At 32.8% G+C, this 18,652-nt stretch overlaps 2 protein-coding genes across 3 annotated transcripts; one reads left to right on the top strand and one right to left on the bottom strand.

Moving 5' to 3' along the window:
* Positions 1-2,848: 2,848 nt before the first annotated feature.
* On the top strand, positions 2,849-13,354 carry LOC140044851 (protein RER1-like). The gene is made up of 7 exons (XM_072089536.1): positions 2,849-2,950; positions 4,075-4,173; positions 6,262-6,366; positions 7,087-7,183; positions 7,539-7,620; positions 11,385-11,520; positions 11,680-13,354. The coding sequence occupies exons 2-7, from the start codon at positions 4,099-4,101 to the stop codon at positions 11,767-11,769; spliced, it is 585 nt and encodes a 194-aa protein (XP_071945637.1). The 5' UTR covers positions 2,849-2,950; positions 4,075-4,098; the 3' UTR covers positions 11,770-13,354.
* A 59-nt stretch (positions 13,355-13,413) lies between these two features.
* LOC140044850 (uncharacterized) lies at positions 13,414-18,358 on the bottom strand. 2 transcript variants are annotated; one of them, XM_072089534.1, is made up of 5 exons: positions 18,202-18,358; positions 17,493-17,817; positions 16,682-16,782; positions 15,712-15,960; positions 13,414-15,330 (listed from the first exon to the last, which is right to left on the bottom strand). In XM_072089534.1, the coding sequence occupies exons 2-5, from the start codon at positions 17,803-17,805 to the stop codon at positions 15,019-15,021; spliced, it is 975 nt and encodes a 324-aa protein (XP_071945635.1). In that variant the 5' UTR covers positions 17,806-17,817; positions 18,202-18,358; the 3' UTR covers positions 13,414-15,018. The 2 variants fall into 2 exon arrangements, with proteins under 2 accessions (XP_071945635.1, XP_071945636.1); XM_072089535.1 differs by having other exon boundaries at positions 18,281-18,358.
* Positions 18,359-18,652: the final 294 nt, after the last annotated feature.

The raw sequence follows: 18,652 nt of genomic DNA, 5'->3' as shown, positions 1-18,652 counted from the left end.
ACTAATTAAAATAAAAAGTAATTAACAAGTTCTATGGAGAGGGGGTTTTACCGATTCATCTTATGAGACAAATATATCCGACACACGTAACGTGACTCTTTGATTAATTATAAAATGGCGAACCACGGGGGCGATATTTCGATAGTTTTTTCTCAATTTCCTGTACTGTAAACAAAATTCTGCAATGCAGTTTTTGTTTTTAAATTACTACAATACAAAGAGAATGTAGAGAGAAAAATAAAACTTAGGCCATTCAAATGACAGGGAATAAGAACGAGAATATGATGACGGATTCCGTGACGGATACAGAGGCCTACTGTATAATGAATTAAATTTAAATAACAGATGAATGATCACGCCACAAAAGAGAATGCAATAATCGAATATTTGTGTTGTTTATTTATTTTATTTGAACAATATTTTATGAGGGTGATCCATCCAGCATCAGCTGATCATTCAAATAATACAAACAGTAAATAAAATAAACTATATAAATACAAAATTAACAAAAGATATAAAAATATATATATATATATACAAATATACAGTAGGCCTATACTATGAAAGAAGGATAATTAAGAAATACTATCAGAGAGAGAGAGGTGGGGGGGGGGGGGAGAGCTGAGAAAGAGAAGAAATTGTAAGAGTTACGAATGCTTAAAGGTAGATAATTAAAGAAAGAAGGAGCATTGAAGTTAAAAAAAGGAAGAGGGATAGAAAAATCTCTTTAGTAATTTTGCCTATAAGTGTTCATACGGCCGTTGGAAGTGACTTTAGTTAAAAGCTGACAGAGTAAGTGGAGCAGAGTAGTGATGTAGACCTTTGAAAGATAAACATACAAGCTGAAAGAGGTATCATTCATGGAAGGGGAGAGTCTTCTTAGCACTGCAAACGTGATGAGGAGAGAGATGTAGTGGGAGATAGATCGAGTAGTAGACGGATAGCTTTATTTTGAATTTTGTAAAGTTTAGTAGTAGGCTATAGAAGAAGGTTTAGAACCCCAGACAGAGCACCAGTAGTCAAGACTAGAACGGTAAAGTGAATTGTACAAAAGGAAGATGAAGAGAAGATTTGTTTGTAAATTTAGAGGTATACGTTTGAGTAAATAGATAATAGAATAGAGTTTTTACAAAGGGAAGATATGTAGGATTTCCAGGTTAGAGTATTGTCAATTATGATTCCAAGGTGTTTGTGAGAAGTAACAGATTGAATAGGAGAATCATTAAGAGTTAGGGTGATAGAGTTAGATTTAAGTTTTTGAGAAGTGCCAATGAGCATATATTTAGTTTTTGCGATATTAGTGTCAGTCTGTTAGATTTTAGCCAGGTAGAGAGATGAATTAGAGCATTATTAAGATTCTGTTTAGAAGAGGAGTTAGAATAGTAGATGATGGTATCGTCAGCACATGTCAACATGTAGATTAGAGTTTTTATTAGAGATTAGAGAAGATGAAAGGTCGTTAATGTAGATGGAAAAGAGAAGAGGACCAAGAGTGGAGCCTTGAGGAACTCCAGTAGAAAGAAAACCAGAGAGAACATGTTTTTGAGAGCGATTAAAAAAATAAGATCGGAACACCAAGAGATAGTTGATAGAGAAAATCCATAGTAGGGTAATTTAGCAAGAAGAATATTATGGTCAATAGTGTCGAAAGCTTTTTTGAGATCGATAAAGATAGTGCCAGTAAAGAGTCTTGTTATTGATATTGTGAAGCCAGTTATCATATGTGTTGGTGAGAGCATTTAAGCTTGGTTCCCACTAGAAGGTAACGCAAGGACGTAAACGCAACGCAAGCGTTTTAACTAGACAAGCAAAGTTATAGACAGTTAGCAATCACAAGCGAATAAGCCATCGCTTGTGATTGGTCAATTCACTTGCGTTGCATTACGTCCTTGTGTTGCGTCGCTAGTGGGAACCACGCTTAAGGGTAGAATGCTGGGAATCCAGATTGTGAGGTAGATATTAAGTTATTAGAGTCAAGGTAAGAATAGATTTGTTGGGAAATAGATTTTTCAATAATTTTGGAGCAAATGGGATGGATAGAGATAGGCCGGTAAAGGTAAGATGAGGAGCAATTATAGCAGAAGCAGCTTTAAGAAATTTACCATCAATTATATCTGGCCCAGTAGACGTATTGGAATTGATAAGTTAATTCACTTTGGACAAAGTCTTGTCATCGATGATGCAGCTGAGAGAAAAAGACAGTCGAGTTACAAGATGACAGATGAGAAGACGGGTCAGGACAATTAGAGGCGTCAAGAAGAGAAGAGAAGAAGCTTAACAGCATTGTTAGTGAGGAAAGAGTTAAAAGAGTCGGCAATTATATGATCAGAGCCATTAATTTAAAAAGACGGAGGGAAGGTAATATTAGATTTAGAAGCCTAGAAGATATTTCAGGCCATTCCAGATTTTGTTAGTATTACCTTTGTTGTTATTTAAGAAATATTTATAGTAGGCCTACATTGCTTTAGCATCTTGACATAGTTTAGTAACAGAGTTTCTAATTTTAATGTAGTTTTTAAAGTCAATATCGTTTTTGGTTTATAAATAAGCTTTGACTTTTAAAGCATCTCTTTGGTGAAACATATTGTATTGTATAAATATGGCGAATTGTCCTAATTTGTCACGTTCCCACCCTTCTGTCTGACGTTATCTATTTTATCGAATTTTCCTGGTACCCGGTGTTGGAAATTATTGCATAACAGGAATTTTGAACAATTATAATTTATATTCGCATTTTTTTTAATGTGAAAACCACGACGGTGCGGTTGTTGTGTGTGAATAATAGATCTTCTTACTAATGGATAGAATGTGTATGATTACCTGGCAACTTCCAAAATCAAATCGAGGCAATAATTGAGACGTGGCTTTTGCCGGTTGTCGTAAATTGTTAGCGAAAGGTTGTTTTAATTTTGCTATTATTGTTTAAATAGCAGTGAATGACATAGTATAGGTAAGTATATAAGTTAATAAATATTAATTATTAATGTATATAATGCTGCTCTGAGTTATTTATAATTGATATGTCAGAAAATCCCTTTTTCGCTAGGCCTGGCTTAACTTTATTACGCGCTAAAGCTAGGCTTACACTGTGATGTGTACATACAGTAGGCGAGTAAGTGGAAGGCCTAACTAGCCTAGGCGTACTTGCTAGCCCAGGCCTAACCAGAAATTAGGCCTAGCTCAGAACGCTGCCAATTATATACTTCGTTCTAGCTAGCCTAACTGAGTACTACGTACTAACTAGGCTAGGCCAAGGTCCCTTCTTGCTTGCCTTTAGTTTAGCTAGCCTATTATTATTATTGTTTTATTAATTATTTGTTTTAAACATCCATAATATTATTGATTGATATTTATCCAAAATCGAATAAAAAAGAGTTTGCCAATTTTCTTTTTCTGTTTGTATGTTTGTTGATATGGATAACATTTCCGAAATAAAAGAAATTGAATTGAATTATCATCAATCAACGATTCAATATCAATCATCCATAGGCATGATTTTTTTAAAGCGATTTTCATGAAAAATTGTAATTTTTTTTCGTTACCCAGCGACAGCGAAAATTATTTGATTGGTCAATAATTAAAAAAAATATTCATAAATCATCAGTATCAGCTGTCCGATTACCAGAACTTACAGCGTACCGCGCCCCACCCCCTATAGGCCTATAAATATAATATTGAAATTCTTGTTGAAGTTGAATTCTGTTCTGATAATCTTTCTTTAAAATTATATTTAAAAAAATCAGATTTATCTTCTATTCTAAATAAAACCACACTCATGTATGTTTTAGTTGTGATGGCTACATTTTATAAAAACATGGTATTTATTGCAGTGGTATATATATTATATTCACTGTCTCTGTTGACTTGTCACATAGCCATTTTAATGTAATATAATATATTTATTAAATACTTTAGTATTGTATGAATGTATGTACAGTATTGGGTCTTGTAAATCTCTGTAAATTAATTTGTTATAATAATTAATAGTAATATTTTCTCTTTGATCTATTTTGAAATTCAAAATAAGTTTTCTGATTGTGAATGAAATGTCTGAATCAATTTTTGTCTTGACAGAAGAGAAACAAAAACATCAACAAAATGGAGAGTGTACCAACAATGGAGATGCCAAGTAAACCTGGCGTCGTATCCAGGTTCTTTACAACAATTTCGCAGGTAACGGTATTCAAGTTATTTAACGAAAAATAAATGTATGGTAAAATAGTATCCCCCACAACATTATTAAACAGGTTACCTATTTCAGGGATGTCACCACGCTGGTCGGCGCTGGTCGGCCCCGACCAGCACTCAACATTTCTGACCAGGATTTACAGGCTGCCGACCACCACTATTATTTATTAATCATTACGATATTTCTTAGGCCTAGGCCTAACTAAAATTCGTACTAAAACATTTTACCTAGCACATCGTTAATAACAGACAAGCTAGCCTCATATAGATAAGACAAAAGACTACAGCAAATGTTCCCGTGGTTACGTACGTTACTTTATTTGTAACACAATACCAGGCCTACCCTGCCCTGGTATTCATTGTTACAGCTTGTGAGTCATGGCGAACAACGTGCTACACAGCACAGTGTACAAGTTTAAAGTTCACATAGCGACCATTCAAGCGTTTTATTTTGCACAGATTAAGAATACAAACAAGTACGCAGTAATTAAAAATGTATAACTACATAGACCCAAACAAAATCATTTTTAATTGCTGAATGTTTTGTCACCCTGCTTTAATTATATTATGTTACTAGTTTTACATTTTTGTACTCTACGAACTATTAAAAAAAAACAAAAAAAACATGCGCATGGTTCAGTGAGACCGGGCAAGTTCGTTCGTTTATGATCGCCGAGCATGGTACAATAATTACACGTCCCTGGGATAACTTCAGGTTGCTGAACTTCAGTTAACCCATAAACACGTGTCTCTGTTCTTGCCGGCCATGCACTACATGCTTGCCGCACAGCTGTGAAACAAAAAATCCGGAATTCGCGAATACGCTAAAAAACTCTCGCGCAAAAGAACACGAACATTATATCGAGCAACAAGTAGTAAGGTCTAGGCTAATAATTTATCAACATTATTTGATTAGGGATTAGGCCTGGCCTAAATAAAGAAGCGCCCGTTTTTGTGGAATTCAGATTTTGTGTTTTGGGGCATCTATCTAAGCCTTGGCTAGGCCTTAGTGGTCGTAGTGTCTACAAGGCTAGGCCTAAGCCTGACGCGATCTATTGCTATTCATTTCGTGAGCGTTTTTTTGTTTTCGCGAATAATAACGGCGACTCTCCGGTGGTACAAGGTTAGGCCTAGACCTGACGCAATTTGTTGTTATTTATTTTCATAATTCTTTATGTTTCGCTGAAATAACGACAACCCTTCCCCCCCCGGGTTTACCCCCCGGGAAATTTGCCGACCGGCACTCTAAAAAGCTGGTGACATCCCTGCTATTTAACTAAACAGATTTTTTTTAACATACAGTATAATACTGTCAAATTAAAATATATTAGAAAAAGTAGATACAGTAACGATTAATTCTAGCTGTCAAAGGTTACTGTCCTGTAGCATGTGCCCCACTGCAAAACTACCCCCTCGTCTTTTTCATTTACAGTATAAATCTTTGTATCAATTTTGATATGACATATAATGACGTTCTCATTGTCTTCCTTTGTTCAATAATTAAATTGCTTCTCTTAATATTAACACTTCCTATATAATTGGATTGCCATACTGTATGAGTTGTCTAGCATGTTAAACACTTTATTCCTTATATTAATTAGTCAAACCAGAAACTCAATTGGATATATATTCGTTCTTGTCAGTCACATGCATGCAAAATTTGTTCATCTTCGTCTTTGCCTTTGTCAGTATTTTGATTAGTTCCTTTAACCAATCGGGTAATTAATTAAAAAGTAAAGTGCGCATGATCAGTCATTACCAAACAACCAAGTGTCCAATCACAACGCAACTATTTGTCCTTCAGGTCAAATTTAAATATTGTCACATTTATCAGATCTGATTTGAATGAGATAATTGTTGGGTAATTTTTCTCGAGCGGAATCAGTTAAACCCTGTTTCCACAAGCACTTAGTTTTTGGCTGCTGAAACACTGCCTTAGACACAAATCAAAATAAATACTTATTTTGCGAGCCTGCCTATAGTATTTATAAAAATTTCCAGTAACCATCCCTAAGCTAAAAATTTAATGTGAATTGATATATTTAACACTGTGTAATTGTTTTTTTTTTTCAGAAATATCAAAGTTTTTTAGATAGATGGGTTCCATACCCAACAGTTAGATGGGTGTTCACACTAGTCATCTTCTTACTTTACTTTCTTCGAGTGTTTTTACTGCAGGTATTGTAATTACAGTGTGAACTTGTTATTTCAATCTATGCGCCACCAGCTTTCCTACCTCAAAGACAATTGTCCCAAATACAATCAAACAGAGATTTAACTCATAAATGATAAATATTTTTAAATAAAATTTATCTAGCATAAAATAGTGTTCATATTTGTAGTGTCAAAATGTTTAACCATATATATGATGGTGTACAGGGACAAAGACTAATCATTCAGATATTTCACCCAGTGTATCACCTACAGTACTGTATCCAAGAAACCACTGGGTACCCAAAAGTACCATTTTATTTATTTTCCATTCATTCTTAACTTGTCAAATACCATCCACTGTTCTTTTTGTGATACATCCCTGATTACTTCTTTAAACAAACAATTATTGAATAACTAAAGCTTGGTTCCCACTATCAACTACAGTACTGTATCCAAGAAACCTCTGGGTACCCAAAAGTACCATTTTATTTATTTTCCATTCATTCTCAACTTGTTGAATACTATTCAATGTACTTTTCGTGATGCATCCCTAATTACTTCTTTAAACAAACAATTATGAAAAACTAAAGCTTGGTTCGCACTAGTCCTTGCGTTGCGTCTCTAATGGGAACCAAGCATTACTGTTATATAAACATAATAACGTAATAATAATAATTTACCTATTCCTCCTCCAGTACTTTGTCTCATACTAATTATTATTTTTCTTGTATTACACTGTTATAGGGATGGTATATAGTTACTTATGCTCTTGGAATATATTTGTTGAATTTATTCATTGCTTTCTTATCACCGAAAATAGATCCAGTTTTTGAACAAGAAGGTAAAATTAATACATATCAATTTGTTTTCACATTGAGGAAATTCAATTTTTATTGAAAATATGTAAATTTTATGCATTAATAATAATAATATACATGAAAACAAAAATGTTTATTATTATATTGTACATTTGGTTTGGCCTCGACCATATGGCACACTCAAACTTCTTCCCGTCCCTTAATAGGGATGTCCACTTAAAAATGGTGTCCCCTGAATTGGGTTGTTCCAAAAGAGGAGTTCTACTGTTATGTTATCATATAACAGCTATGCATTTATTAGTGCCATATGAGTCCTGTGTCTGTTTTCTCTCTTTTTTTATAAACATATACAAGATAAATTCTTTTTTTCATTAACAGATGAGGATGGCCCTAGTCTACCTACTAAATCAAGTGAAGAGTTTAGACCTTTTATAAGAAGACTTCCTGAGTTTAAATTTTGGTAAGTTGAATTAAAAATTACATTAGTGTAATATATTTCAAAATTGTTGATGTAAAGTTTGTGGTACAGTACACCACGTGACGTATATCTAGTTCTGACAAGATTGCTTCAGGAGTGAAAATGTTTGAAAATTGTTTAACATTCGGCAGTTTCCAGAAAACTAGTCTTTAAAAACTGAAAGTTAATTTAATGTTTTTTAAGACTATTATTTCCTGGAAAAAGGCGAATAATAAAAAAATTTCAAACAAATTACACGTCACAGAGATCATAGATAACCATTCACATTCATTTAAGATACAGATACAGATTCATTTACCGTCCTCATTCTACCACTTCTAACGATAACGGAGCCGATAATGTCGTTATGAAGAGGATGGTTGGTGTCTTCCAATATAGCATGGAACACATCGGCAAGACGTTCGCTGTAGAAAGAGTCAAGCGTTTGCACAGACGAACCAATTACTTTCCCCGCTCTACCCAGCACCTTTTCAATTCGGTCTTTATTCCCTTTACTGATATTTCCAGCCCAGCCCAACATACAATAACCCCAAATAGATAACATCACTGATGAGTAAAACATTTTACAAATATCCTGCTTTACTCCAAACGAACCGAGTTTCCTCAGGCAGTACAGCCTTGTACAGTATTGTATTTAACTTCTTAACTATATGGTCAACATGATCCCCCCATTTAAGCTTACAGTCAAATACTACTCCCAGGTACTTATAATTATTAACAATCTCTACTTCCTTTCCTTTAATGTATACCGGGTCCATACTGTCAGACCTATTGTGTTTTAGAAAATCAATCCGCATTTCTTTCGTTTTATGTATGTTTAGTTCAAGAAAATGATTGCCACAGTAAACTTTTAATGAAAGTTAATTAAATGTTTTTTAAGACTATTATTTCCTGAGTGAAAACGACCGAATAATAAACAATTTTGAAACATATTACACGTCAGAGATTATAGATAACCATCCACATTAATTTAATATTTATGGTACTAAGTCTAAGAGCATTCAATTATTATATTAAACTAGAACTTAAACTCGTCACTTGAGGACGAGTTTGGTTATCCGCCCGCAACAAAACGTATCTTGCGTATTAAAGTACTTCTCAGTTATGACTTTTCCAAAAAAAGTAGCTATTCAAAATTAAAACTGCCCTTTCAGTGTAATAACCAAATAAATCCTTTTAATTAATTGTTTTTCCATTATGGGATTCGAACCCAGTACCTCTGATTCCAAAGTCGGTTGCACTACACATCCAGCCATATGAGCACCTGCTGAAGAAAATCCGAAGAAAGAGTCCTCGTTCATTCGGTATGTCGTGAACCCCCTCGATGCAAGTTGATTATTACATAATCAACTTAAATCATAATTTTTACTATGATGAAATCTTCACAAATTTTAAACAGTGACATATTATGAAAGTGCATACTTTCAAGTTTTATATATTAACATGTAAAGAAAAAAGATAAACGTTATGTTTATTGTTTTACTCTTTGAATATGTTTATGTTTGTTTGATGATAATTATTTCAAAAATTACATTTAATATGCAAATAATGTAGCCACCAAACACTTTTTAACATTCAAGACTATAATAAATCAGAGCTATGATTCATACACTGCAAGAAATTAAAATAAAAAATGGGGGTAACCTTGCATTCTGATGAACTGTTTCATTTTTAAAAGTAGACATATTTTGCAACATTTTCACAATTTGTTGACGTTTTTGTGCGCAACCTGTCATGTTTAACGTGCTCGTAGAACGCCATTTCAAGTTGAAAAGTGAATAAAATAACGTAAAATTGTTAACCGAAGATTTAAAAACACAAATCGTGTAAAAGAAATGCTAATACGTGTTCCCTGCGCCGTGTGCGCGTAAAAATGTGCGCACCAGTGGCAATTTTTTAAACGCTTAAAATGACCTGAATCAGGCTCTAATTTAATCAGAAATTGGTTTGAAGCATTTTAAAATTTCAAACGCCGTTTACGCGCGCACTTTCTAATGTTACAAATTGCGGTAGCGTTAAAAAAGTTAACTATTGATGTGAAGCAAACGTGACTGAAAATGACGTTAAAAAATATTCATTTGTTTCGAAGTTATAACCAATTTAAGATTTTCAGAAAATCACGCGTAACTTATGCTACGCGGCTCTGACATCGTCAAAAAGCTTGGCTGGACGACTTCAGTAAAATGTCTAAATGCTGAACAAGTTACAACATATTATGTTTACACGTTGAAGAGAAACAGCGTGCACAAAATAAGAAGAGTAAAATATTTCAAACGCAATTTATGCGAAAACTTTCTAATCTCCAAAAATTTGTTAAACATTCCAAAAGTTAGCCATTGATGTGAAGAAAACGTGGCTGAAAATTTCGATAAAAAATATTTATCGGTTTCGAAGTTATGACAGATTTAAGATTTTCAGAAAATCGCGCGTGACTTACGCTACGCGGATCTGACAGCGTCCAAAAGCTTGGCTGAACATCTTCAGTTAAATGTCTAAATGTTGACCAAGTTACAACATGTTATGTTAACACGTTGAAGAGAAAACGCGTGCACAAAATCTGAGAAAGAAAGAAGAATAATAAAAAAAAAAAAAAAGTAACACTACAATAACAAATGCTTATCCGCTTGAGGCGGATAACCAATTATATAATTTAGACGAGATGTACAGCTTGGTGGTCCAGGGTTCAATCCTGTTATAGTGCACTAGGTTAACTCTTACAACTCTTTCTATTCATAGCCTCAAATGAGACTTTTTTTTAGTTTATAATCATGATGATATATACAGTAATCATATCCATTTTAGAATACAAGTTCCAATAACCAAGACTAACAAGATATGTTTTTGTTGCAAATGCCATCCATACTATAAATTCACTTCACCATCGATAAAATACTGCACAGTAATTAAGACTATGTAAATGAAACTATTAAGTTATGATCAAGTTTGAAATTCTGAAAGATGTATTGTCTCTTGAAACACAAAAAATGGAAAAAAAAATATTCTAAATTGAAATTGGCCATATCAAAGTAATATTCAAGTTATTCAAGTCCAAAATTTGACCCAAAAACAACAATTTACAATGTAAATTAATTTGATTACATTTCGTCTGGAAAATCGTCACGAGCGAAAGTAAACAAAGTTTCAAAACACGAGTATGCATTATGCATGATACTAATTAGGATTGTTTACAACTCATCACGGTTGAGGAGGTGTTTTCACACAGATCGCGAGGAAGTTTTATGATTATGCATACAGAGTAGCCAAACAAGCGCGTTGCATTATGAGATATGTTTTGATCGAAAACTTTGACTTGAAGTCAAATTTATTTTTTGAACAAAAAATTGTCTCTATTTCTTTCAGTTAAATGATTTTATTTCGTCTAATTTGTGGTGACAGTTTAACTATTACTGATACTGTACTTCAAAATGACCCACTTTTAAAAAAATATTTAAATACAATACATCTTTAAGCGTTTTAATTTTTAACGTATTTTAACTTCTAAATTGTTACCGCATTTAAAAAAGTTTTGTGCAATATTGTGTGTATACTCTGTATATGAATTTTTGTTATATATTTTATATTTATCTGTTTTTTTTATCATACAGTACTAATATTTGCCAATCTGACAATTGACAAATAAAGCATTTCAGTATTAAGTATTTGGTAAATAGGTGAATTTTTTCCTGTGTGGGTGTATGAAATATAAAGAAAATTAATATTAATGTTTCTTAATTTATGTTTTTCAGGTATTCTGCAACTAAAGCTGTTATTATTGCAATGTTTTGTACTTTCTTTGAGGTCTTCAACGTTCCTGTATTCTGGCCTATACTTGTCATGTACTTTTTTATCCTGTTCTTTTTAACAATGAAGAGACAGATTAGGGTGAGCTTTTTTAAAGAATTATGTCAAAATCTAGACGAAAACATTATGAAATAAGTGATTGTTCCATGAAGTGTAAAAACATAAAATATCAATTTAGATATTTTCCCTACAGTATTATGTCTCATGCTAACAATTATTTAATCTTTATCTTTATTTCAGCATATGATCAAATATAAATATCTACCTTTCTCACATGGGAAGACAAAATATAAAGGAAAAGAGGATTCAGGAGAAGTTATAGCCCAATAATCGTAATCAACTTCATCAAATACAGTTAATTATTCTTTACCCCTATCTACAACTGCTGAAGGTTTAAAATGATGAAATTTATTATATTGTGCTGGTTTGAGACATTCAAATTTGTTTGAATTATCAAATACCAGTTTGTTGCTACCTGATGTTAGCTTGTAAGCAATAAGGTTTTGTGATGTAGGCCTATTTGTATGTGAGGCACTACTGCAAAATTGTGTAAGGCCTAGATAGTGATAGGTTTCAAGAGCTCATGTACAGTAGTGTTGCCTCTCTACACTAATATCCTAGCTTCCTTAAAGTCCATTTACAACATATTTTATCAAGGTCCTGAAAGAGAAAAGGGCTTAGATTATAGGTAACATGCAAGATAGATAATATTTTGTTTTCCAAGTCATATACTTTAATTCCTTGAGTGTCATAAAAGTATCTTGTAATTGTATTATACATTATTTATTTTTTGTATAATTCCATTGGTGATGACAGATTATTTACCCAGAGCCTTGAACACTGAAAATGTATACAATACCAGAATCATATTATACCATACCAGCATTCTAATAAGGTCACACAAGGAGTGTAAAGACAACCATATATTGTCCATCCCTGAGTGATAGGCCACCCTAGAATGTAAGCCTACCACAGGGTGTAAGACAACCCTAGAGTTTAAGGCAACCTCAAGTAATCCCACCTTAGCGCGTACAAAAGCTACACTTGTGTTCCTCATTTGCAAACCCACTTCGCCCAATTCTGAATTTTAATGATAGAAGACATTGAGAAAATACCTGAAACCTAATATTTATTAAAGCTTGATTTGCTTTATATATGAACCAATTTAAACTTTTCTCTCTTGCGATTAAAAGCAAACTGGGAATCACTTCTGTGATGCAGTCAAATACTCTAGTTAGCATAGAATTGTATATCATGCTTGTAAAGTCAGGGCAGGAGTGAAGTAAAAAGAATTGCACTAGGTTAAGATTGAACCATGGACCTTAGGATTGGAAAGCAAGTGTGTGAACCACCAAGCTACAGGACCACAATTGACATCTTCTTACCTTAAGGATAATTTTTAAAATAATTTGTTCAACCTATTATTTTTCATAGGTTTATGCTGTATTATGTACATAATAAAATCTAAGTACTTTGTTATTATTAGTAAAGGGAAAATACTATATTGTACAGAAAACTCTTACAGCACATTAAATATAATACATTGTAATTAGCATTAATATTTTGTATACTTTTAATTTTCTAATTTCTATTTGTTGTATTGAATCTTATAATTGTCTTTTGTAATAGTATTGTCTTATAATAATAGTGCATAACACCTAGTACACAATTTGACTTTGTTTAAACAAATTATTTATTACAATACACAATTGATAATTCACTACCAACTGCAGGTTTTATCATCGCATATAATTTGTTTATAATTATATTTACTAGAAATACTTTTGTTTTGTAATATCCTTATTATTGATTTTTAATAATGTATGATTGTCTTATCTAATATTTTTTGAAAGATATGATTATTACATGGGAGTTGGTATTAAGTACACAGTAGTATTAAATATTTTGGATTTAATCATTTCTGTTTCCTTAGAATTTCTTTAGTCCAAGGTATATTTATATACATATATAATAATAATATCCTTGATTTATATAGCGCCTAATGTTGTGAAACCTCTAAGTGCTGAACATTATTACCTCAGTCATTTTGGATCAAACACGTATGGAATACTCCCATAATGCAGCTAGTAATCAGCGCAAAGTTGTGTCTTGATCTAACCAGGTTCCCATTTATACACTGGCTGGAGAGAGGCAAACGTAAGTAAAGTATCTTGCCTAAGGATACAAGCAATGCGGCGAGAGTTTGATTCGAACCTCGATCTCACAATCAGTAGTCGAACGTCCAATACACAGCGCCACATGCCCTTACTAAATGTATATAACACATCAGGCACAGCCCGGTGATTTCATTATTTTGAAACGATAAAGATGAGGAAATATGTGACAATGAGAAAAAGTCCAAGAAAAAGTAAATATATATATATTCATTGGTTTAAATGTAAAGTTTATAGAAGGAACGGAAAACACAAAATATCACTGTGCATAAAAGTCTGATTATTTTTTTTACAAAACTTGGTCCATAATTGTTTTCTGCGCATATTACCTCAATCATTTATATTTTGAAAAGTTGATATTTTGGCTATTTTTCACAACAAAAATTCCCTGTACTATAGTATAGAGATTTTTACGGAAATGGTCAAATTATGACCCTTTTATTTTTTGACAAACTGTTTACTATAATTATAGTAATTTGACATGCGCGATGCACATGTGTTCTGTGCCATGTTACCTCAATATATATGTTTTTTGAACAGTCGATATTTCAGCATTTTTTGGGGGAAAATCCCTGTACTATAATACAAGTATTTGTAGGGAAAAATGGCAAATATGGACACTTTAATTGTTTGTAATGACTGGTTACTATATCATAATTTGACATGTCCAATCACACATGTTCAATGATTTATATTTTGAAAAGTCGTTATTTTGGATTTTTTATGAAAAAAAAAATTCCTGTACTATAGTACAGGGATTTTTATGAAAATGATCAAATTTTGACACCTTTATTTTATGACATAACTGGTTACTATTATAATAATTTGACAGGTGCAGATGCACATAATGTGTTCTGCACATATTACCTCAATATACATTTTGAAAAGTCAATATTTTGGCTATTTTTCGAGAAAAAAAATCCCTGTTGTATTAGTACAGGGATTTTTACTGAAATGGTCAAATTACGACACTTTTATTTTTTGACATAACTGGTATGAATTGATGAGTTAATGACCTGTATCAAAGGAGGACAGTATAGTACAGTGATTTGTCGAAAAATAGAAACATTTCATCCTTTTTATTTACTGACTTAAATGGTTCTTTGACTCCACAATATGGCATTATGGCTATATTATATAAAGATTATTATTATATTTGTACCATTGCACTCATAAACATTAATTATTTGTACATTTTTTTTAAATTTGATTTATTTTTAATCAACCTTAGTTTGTATATTAACTTAATATAAAATAATAAAAGAAAAACACCCGTGTAATAGCAAAAATTTATAATGTAAATAATTTGTTTTATATCAGTTTAAAATATGAATCGTTTTTATCAGTATTAAGTAAATTAAATTAAAAAATTGTATAAAAATATAAGTTTAAAATGTTATTAATATCAGTTGAAATCTAGCAATCCTAGTTTTCTTATTAACATGTATTGGTCTGGAATTTCCATTAATGCCGCTAATGCAAATGCAGGCTCTGGAAATACAGAATACTGCATAACACTGTGAAAGTCTACAAACTGAAAGTTGTCAAATTTTCTTTCTGGCAAGCAATTATCCAACTCGCGCATATGACGCCATGGACCATCACCTACACCCACCACAATGATCGATAAAGGGTATTGAGTAGCCCGGACTATGGCGTCGCGGGTCTGTCGTTCACTCGTCACCTGACCATCTGCTATGATGACCAGAATGTGATACTGTAAATAAATAAAAGTAGGATATCCCTTAATATAACACACCTGACTGTATCCTTGCAATTTGAGTGGTTAATATGCATGCATGTGCAGTTTGGTATCCGTTCTACGATATCTAATTGACTGTAAGGCATATTCAGGTTTTTGTAAACAATTCGAGAATTTTTTGCCACCCAAAGTTTTTGACTATAGTTGTTCTACTCTGCATCCAAAATAGTAGAACTGCCTTTTAAAATTAATACAGTAACTATAAATTAATTCCTGATTAAAGATGTTAATTCCTGCTCAACTTCATTGAGAACCTGCTTGTATGCACTATATAAGAATGAACTAAGAATAAACAATATTTTTTAGATATTTGTAACACAAAAAGAAAAAACGTACCGATTGCGTTTCTCGTACAATACTGATTGCTTTTTCTATAAGCGGTGCAAAATTTGTAGGCCCGCTTAAATTAACTGTAGGTGTAATTTGATTGTAACAATCCAGGACATCCTCAAACCCGTGACATAAGCCATCAGATCTGAAAGGAAAGACAGCCTTGTCTTTTGTAGAATCATCCCCAAATCCAAACACTGGGATGTATCCGTCATCATCAAAGGATGCTAATGTTGAACCTAAAATTTTTATGACCTGGTTCAGTAGAATGAAATAAAGAAGTTAGTATCCTGTTGATACACAAATATAGAAATAAGCAAATGCTCAAGAGAGGGTTTGATAGGGATAGAAATGAGGTCGACAAGGATAACTACAAACTTGTATATTCAAACAATAGGATAATGTGAAATTGTTGGAGCATCGACTTTATATACAGTCAGTATATTCGATATATTGTAGAGGACCGAATACATCAATTACAAAAAAGATGCTGCTTGCTGTCCCAACAAGACGGTACTATCGTGATCCGTGGATTAAAATCTCTTTTATCTTAGATTTAGAAATAAGGCAAGCCAAAGCCATTACACAATCAAAAATAAAACGAACATCTGAGTAGGCTACAGTATTTATTGCTGAATAGGTGTACAATGGAGAAAAGGAGGATCCCATATGTATACAAATTAATATCATAACTCATCTGTAAATACGAGAAATTGATTGTTCACAATTGGCATCACATATCACTACAAGGAATTTAGGAGTTTTTCACCACAAAATATGGAGGTTATTACACAGTTCCCAGTGTTGTATTTAAAACATTGGGCAAGAAATGTCTGTAGCCCTATTAGTGAGTTCTGGATGTGCATCTTTTTCTAAGCAATGATGTTGATGCACAGTCAACTGTCCTTCTTCCACACCAAATATGACTATCGCGGTATGGTCAATTGTGCCAAAAGAAGAGGCTAACTGTACTTACTTGTTGATATGGGTTTAAAGTACCATAATCTATTGAGTGAAGATTTCGATTACCAAAGCTGTTCTTTCCCTGGTGTAAATTACTTTTTGTATAATCAATACCTACAAATAAAATGATTCAATTCAATCTATTCTGGATTCAATTCAATCTATTCTGGATTCAATCTATTCTGGATTGAATCAAATCTATTCCAGATTCAATTCAATCTATTCCGGATTCAATTCAATCTATTCGGGATTCAATTCAATCTATTCTAGATTCAATCCAATCTATTCTGGATTGAATCCAATCTATTCTGAATTCAATTCAATCTATTCTGGATTCAATTAAATCTATTCCGGATTCAATTAAATCTATTCCGGATTCAATTAAATCTATTCCGGATTCAATTCAATCTATTCTGGATTCAATTCAATCTATTCTGAATTCAATTCAATCTATTCCAGATTTACTTAAAATGTAGAGGACTTAAAGTAACAATGCATTACAATTGCATTCACAACAAATATGACAATGATACAAACATTAAACTGGGAATATCTCAAATCACCTCAAACACTAAATACAGTTGGTTAGTATTCTGCAAGTATTCAAACATCTGTGACAATGTTATGTTATACAGTATACAAATAATAAATGTTTATGACTATGAGTGGAATGGTACAAATAATTTCATTAGGACAGGTGAAATTCTATTTTCATGTGACGATAGTTGGATAACCTTTATTAGTTAGCCAGATTGAGAAAGAAAATGTCTGATAAACAAAAAAAGTTCTTTTACATTTATATTCACCTTTAGGAATATACTCACCAAATATTAAATTACTAGACTCCAATCCAGCGCGTTGAATTGCATCTGCCACTTCTTCTTGTGTTGTAAACCTATCAGCAATTGTCATAAACGACTCAGATTTTTTCAAACCGAGCGTCTTACCAAGTCTTCCAAAAGTACTGATATTTTCAGGCAGTCTGGGATACAGACTTTCATAAGATGGGGGATTGTTTATCCCACCACCTGCAGTGCGTTGTCTGTGTGCTGAATCTGTCCTCGGACTCATACACCATTGATATATTTTGTAGATTATCACAATTATTGCACCGATTACAAACATTTGGATCGCCATCCCTTGAATTTTCTATAAAGAAAGCAAAACAAAAAAAATGAATTTTTCTTAAGAAAGGGTATTTATACGCTAGACAAACTTTTAGTCAGGCCTACTAGGACGGATTCCCACTAGGACTAGGCCATCGATCAGGTGTGGAGACTAGGGGGTGCCTACCTGTATAGTACTTTACTCCATGGTACTACACAAACAGTAGCTAGCTACGGGCCGACTAGAGCCTGAGGCTCGTCGGCGGGCTATCCTATATAGGCCTAGCTAGCTAGTAGAGGAGGCCTAGCCTCTTCTATTCTAATCTAGGCCCTGGGCCTAGCCTCTAGTAGGCCTAGGTCGGCTAGGCCTACCTTTTTAGTCTGACTATTCTATAGCTATATATTATTATATTATTAATAATTTTACGTTTACGATTTACTGCAACGTTAGTAAAATTAACATTAATTAGCATTCCAAACACTATACAAATTTAATATAATATCACATTTCAAGTAGTTAATCATATCAAAAAATAGCAAAACGACGTGTTTGATATTTATTTGACAGAGTCAGAGATATAAAAATGTAAACAATTATCATGCCGCCGCCAACGACAACAATCGATCGATCCTATAATAAAAGTAGACGTGTAGTAGAGTAGTAGTAGTGTAGAAAACTGACGCTGTTGTCTGCAACGACTGGAGCATCTAAGACCATTTTGAAATTGCATACGCCCTCTATCAAATCATCATCAAAAACTTTGACTTTATATGATCCAAAATCCTTCGCTTTGAAAAAAAAAATCATTTTAAATTTTATTTATTTATTTCATAAAACGATTACTTACAGAGTAGGCCTCTCTAACATATTATATTTT

This window comes from Antedon mediterranea, chromosome 3 (genome assembly GCF_964355755.1).
Source record: "Antedon mediterranea chromosome 3, ecAntMedi1.1, whole genome shotgun sequence".
Taxonomy (NCBI): Eukaryota; Metazoa; Echinodermata; class Crinoidea; order Comatulida; family Antedonidae; genus Antedon; species Antedon mediterranea.
The sequence above is the reverse complement of the archived record's forward strand: the minus strand, read 5'-3'. Positions and strand labels throughout refer to the sequence as shown.

Excerpts from the sequence above, each read along its gene's own strand:
- LOC140044851 (XM_072089536.1), top strand. The coding sequence starts at position 4,099 with ATGGAGAGTGTACCAACAATGGAGATGCCAAGTAAACCTGGCGTCGTA. Across the intron at positions 6,367-7,086 it reads TTCGAGTGTTTTTACTGCAG|GGATGGTATATAGTTACTTA; the intron begins GTATTGTAATTA and ends ACACTGTTATAG. Across the intron at positions 7,184-7,538 it reads TCCAGTTTTTGAACAAGAAG|ATGAGGATGGCCCTAGTCTA; the intron begins GTAAAATTAATA and ends TTTCATTAACAG.
- LOC140044850 (XM_072089534.1), bottom strand. The coding sequence starts at position 17,805 with ATGGCGATCCAAATGTTTGTAATCGGTGCAATAATTGTGATAATCTAC. Across the intron at positions 16,783-17,492 it reads GTCTAGTAATTTAATATTTG|GTATTGATTATACAAAAAGT; the intron begins GTGAGTATATTC and ends TTTTATTTGTAG. Across the intron at positions 15,331-15,711 it reads TTGTACGAGAAACGCAATCG|TATCACATTCTGGTCATCAT; the intron begins GTACGTTTTTTC and ends ATTTATTTACAG.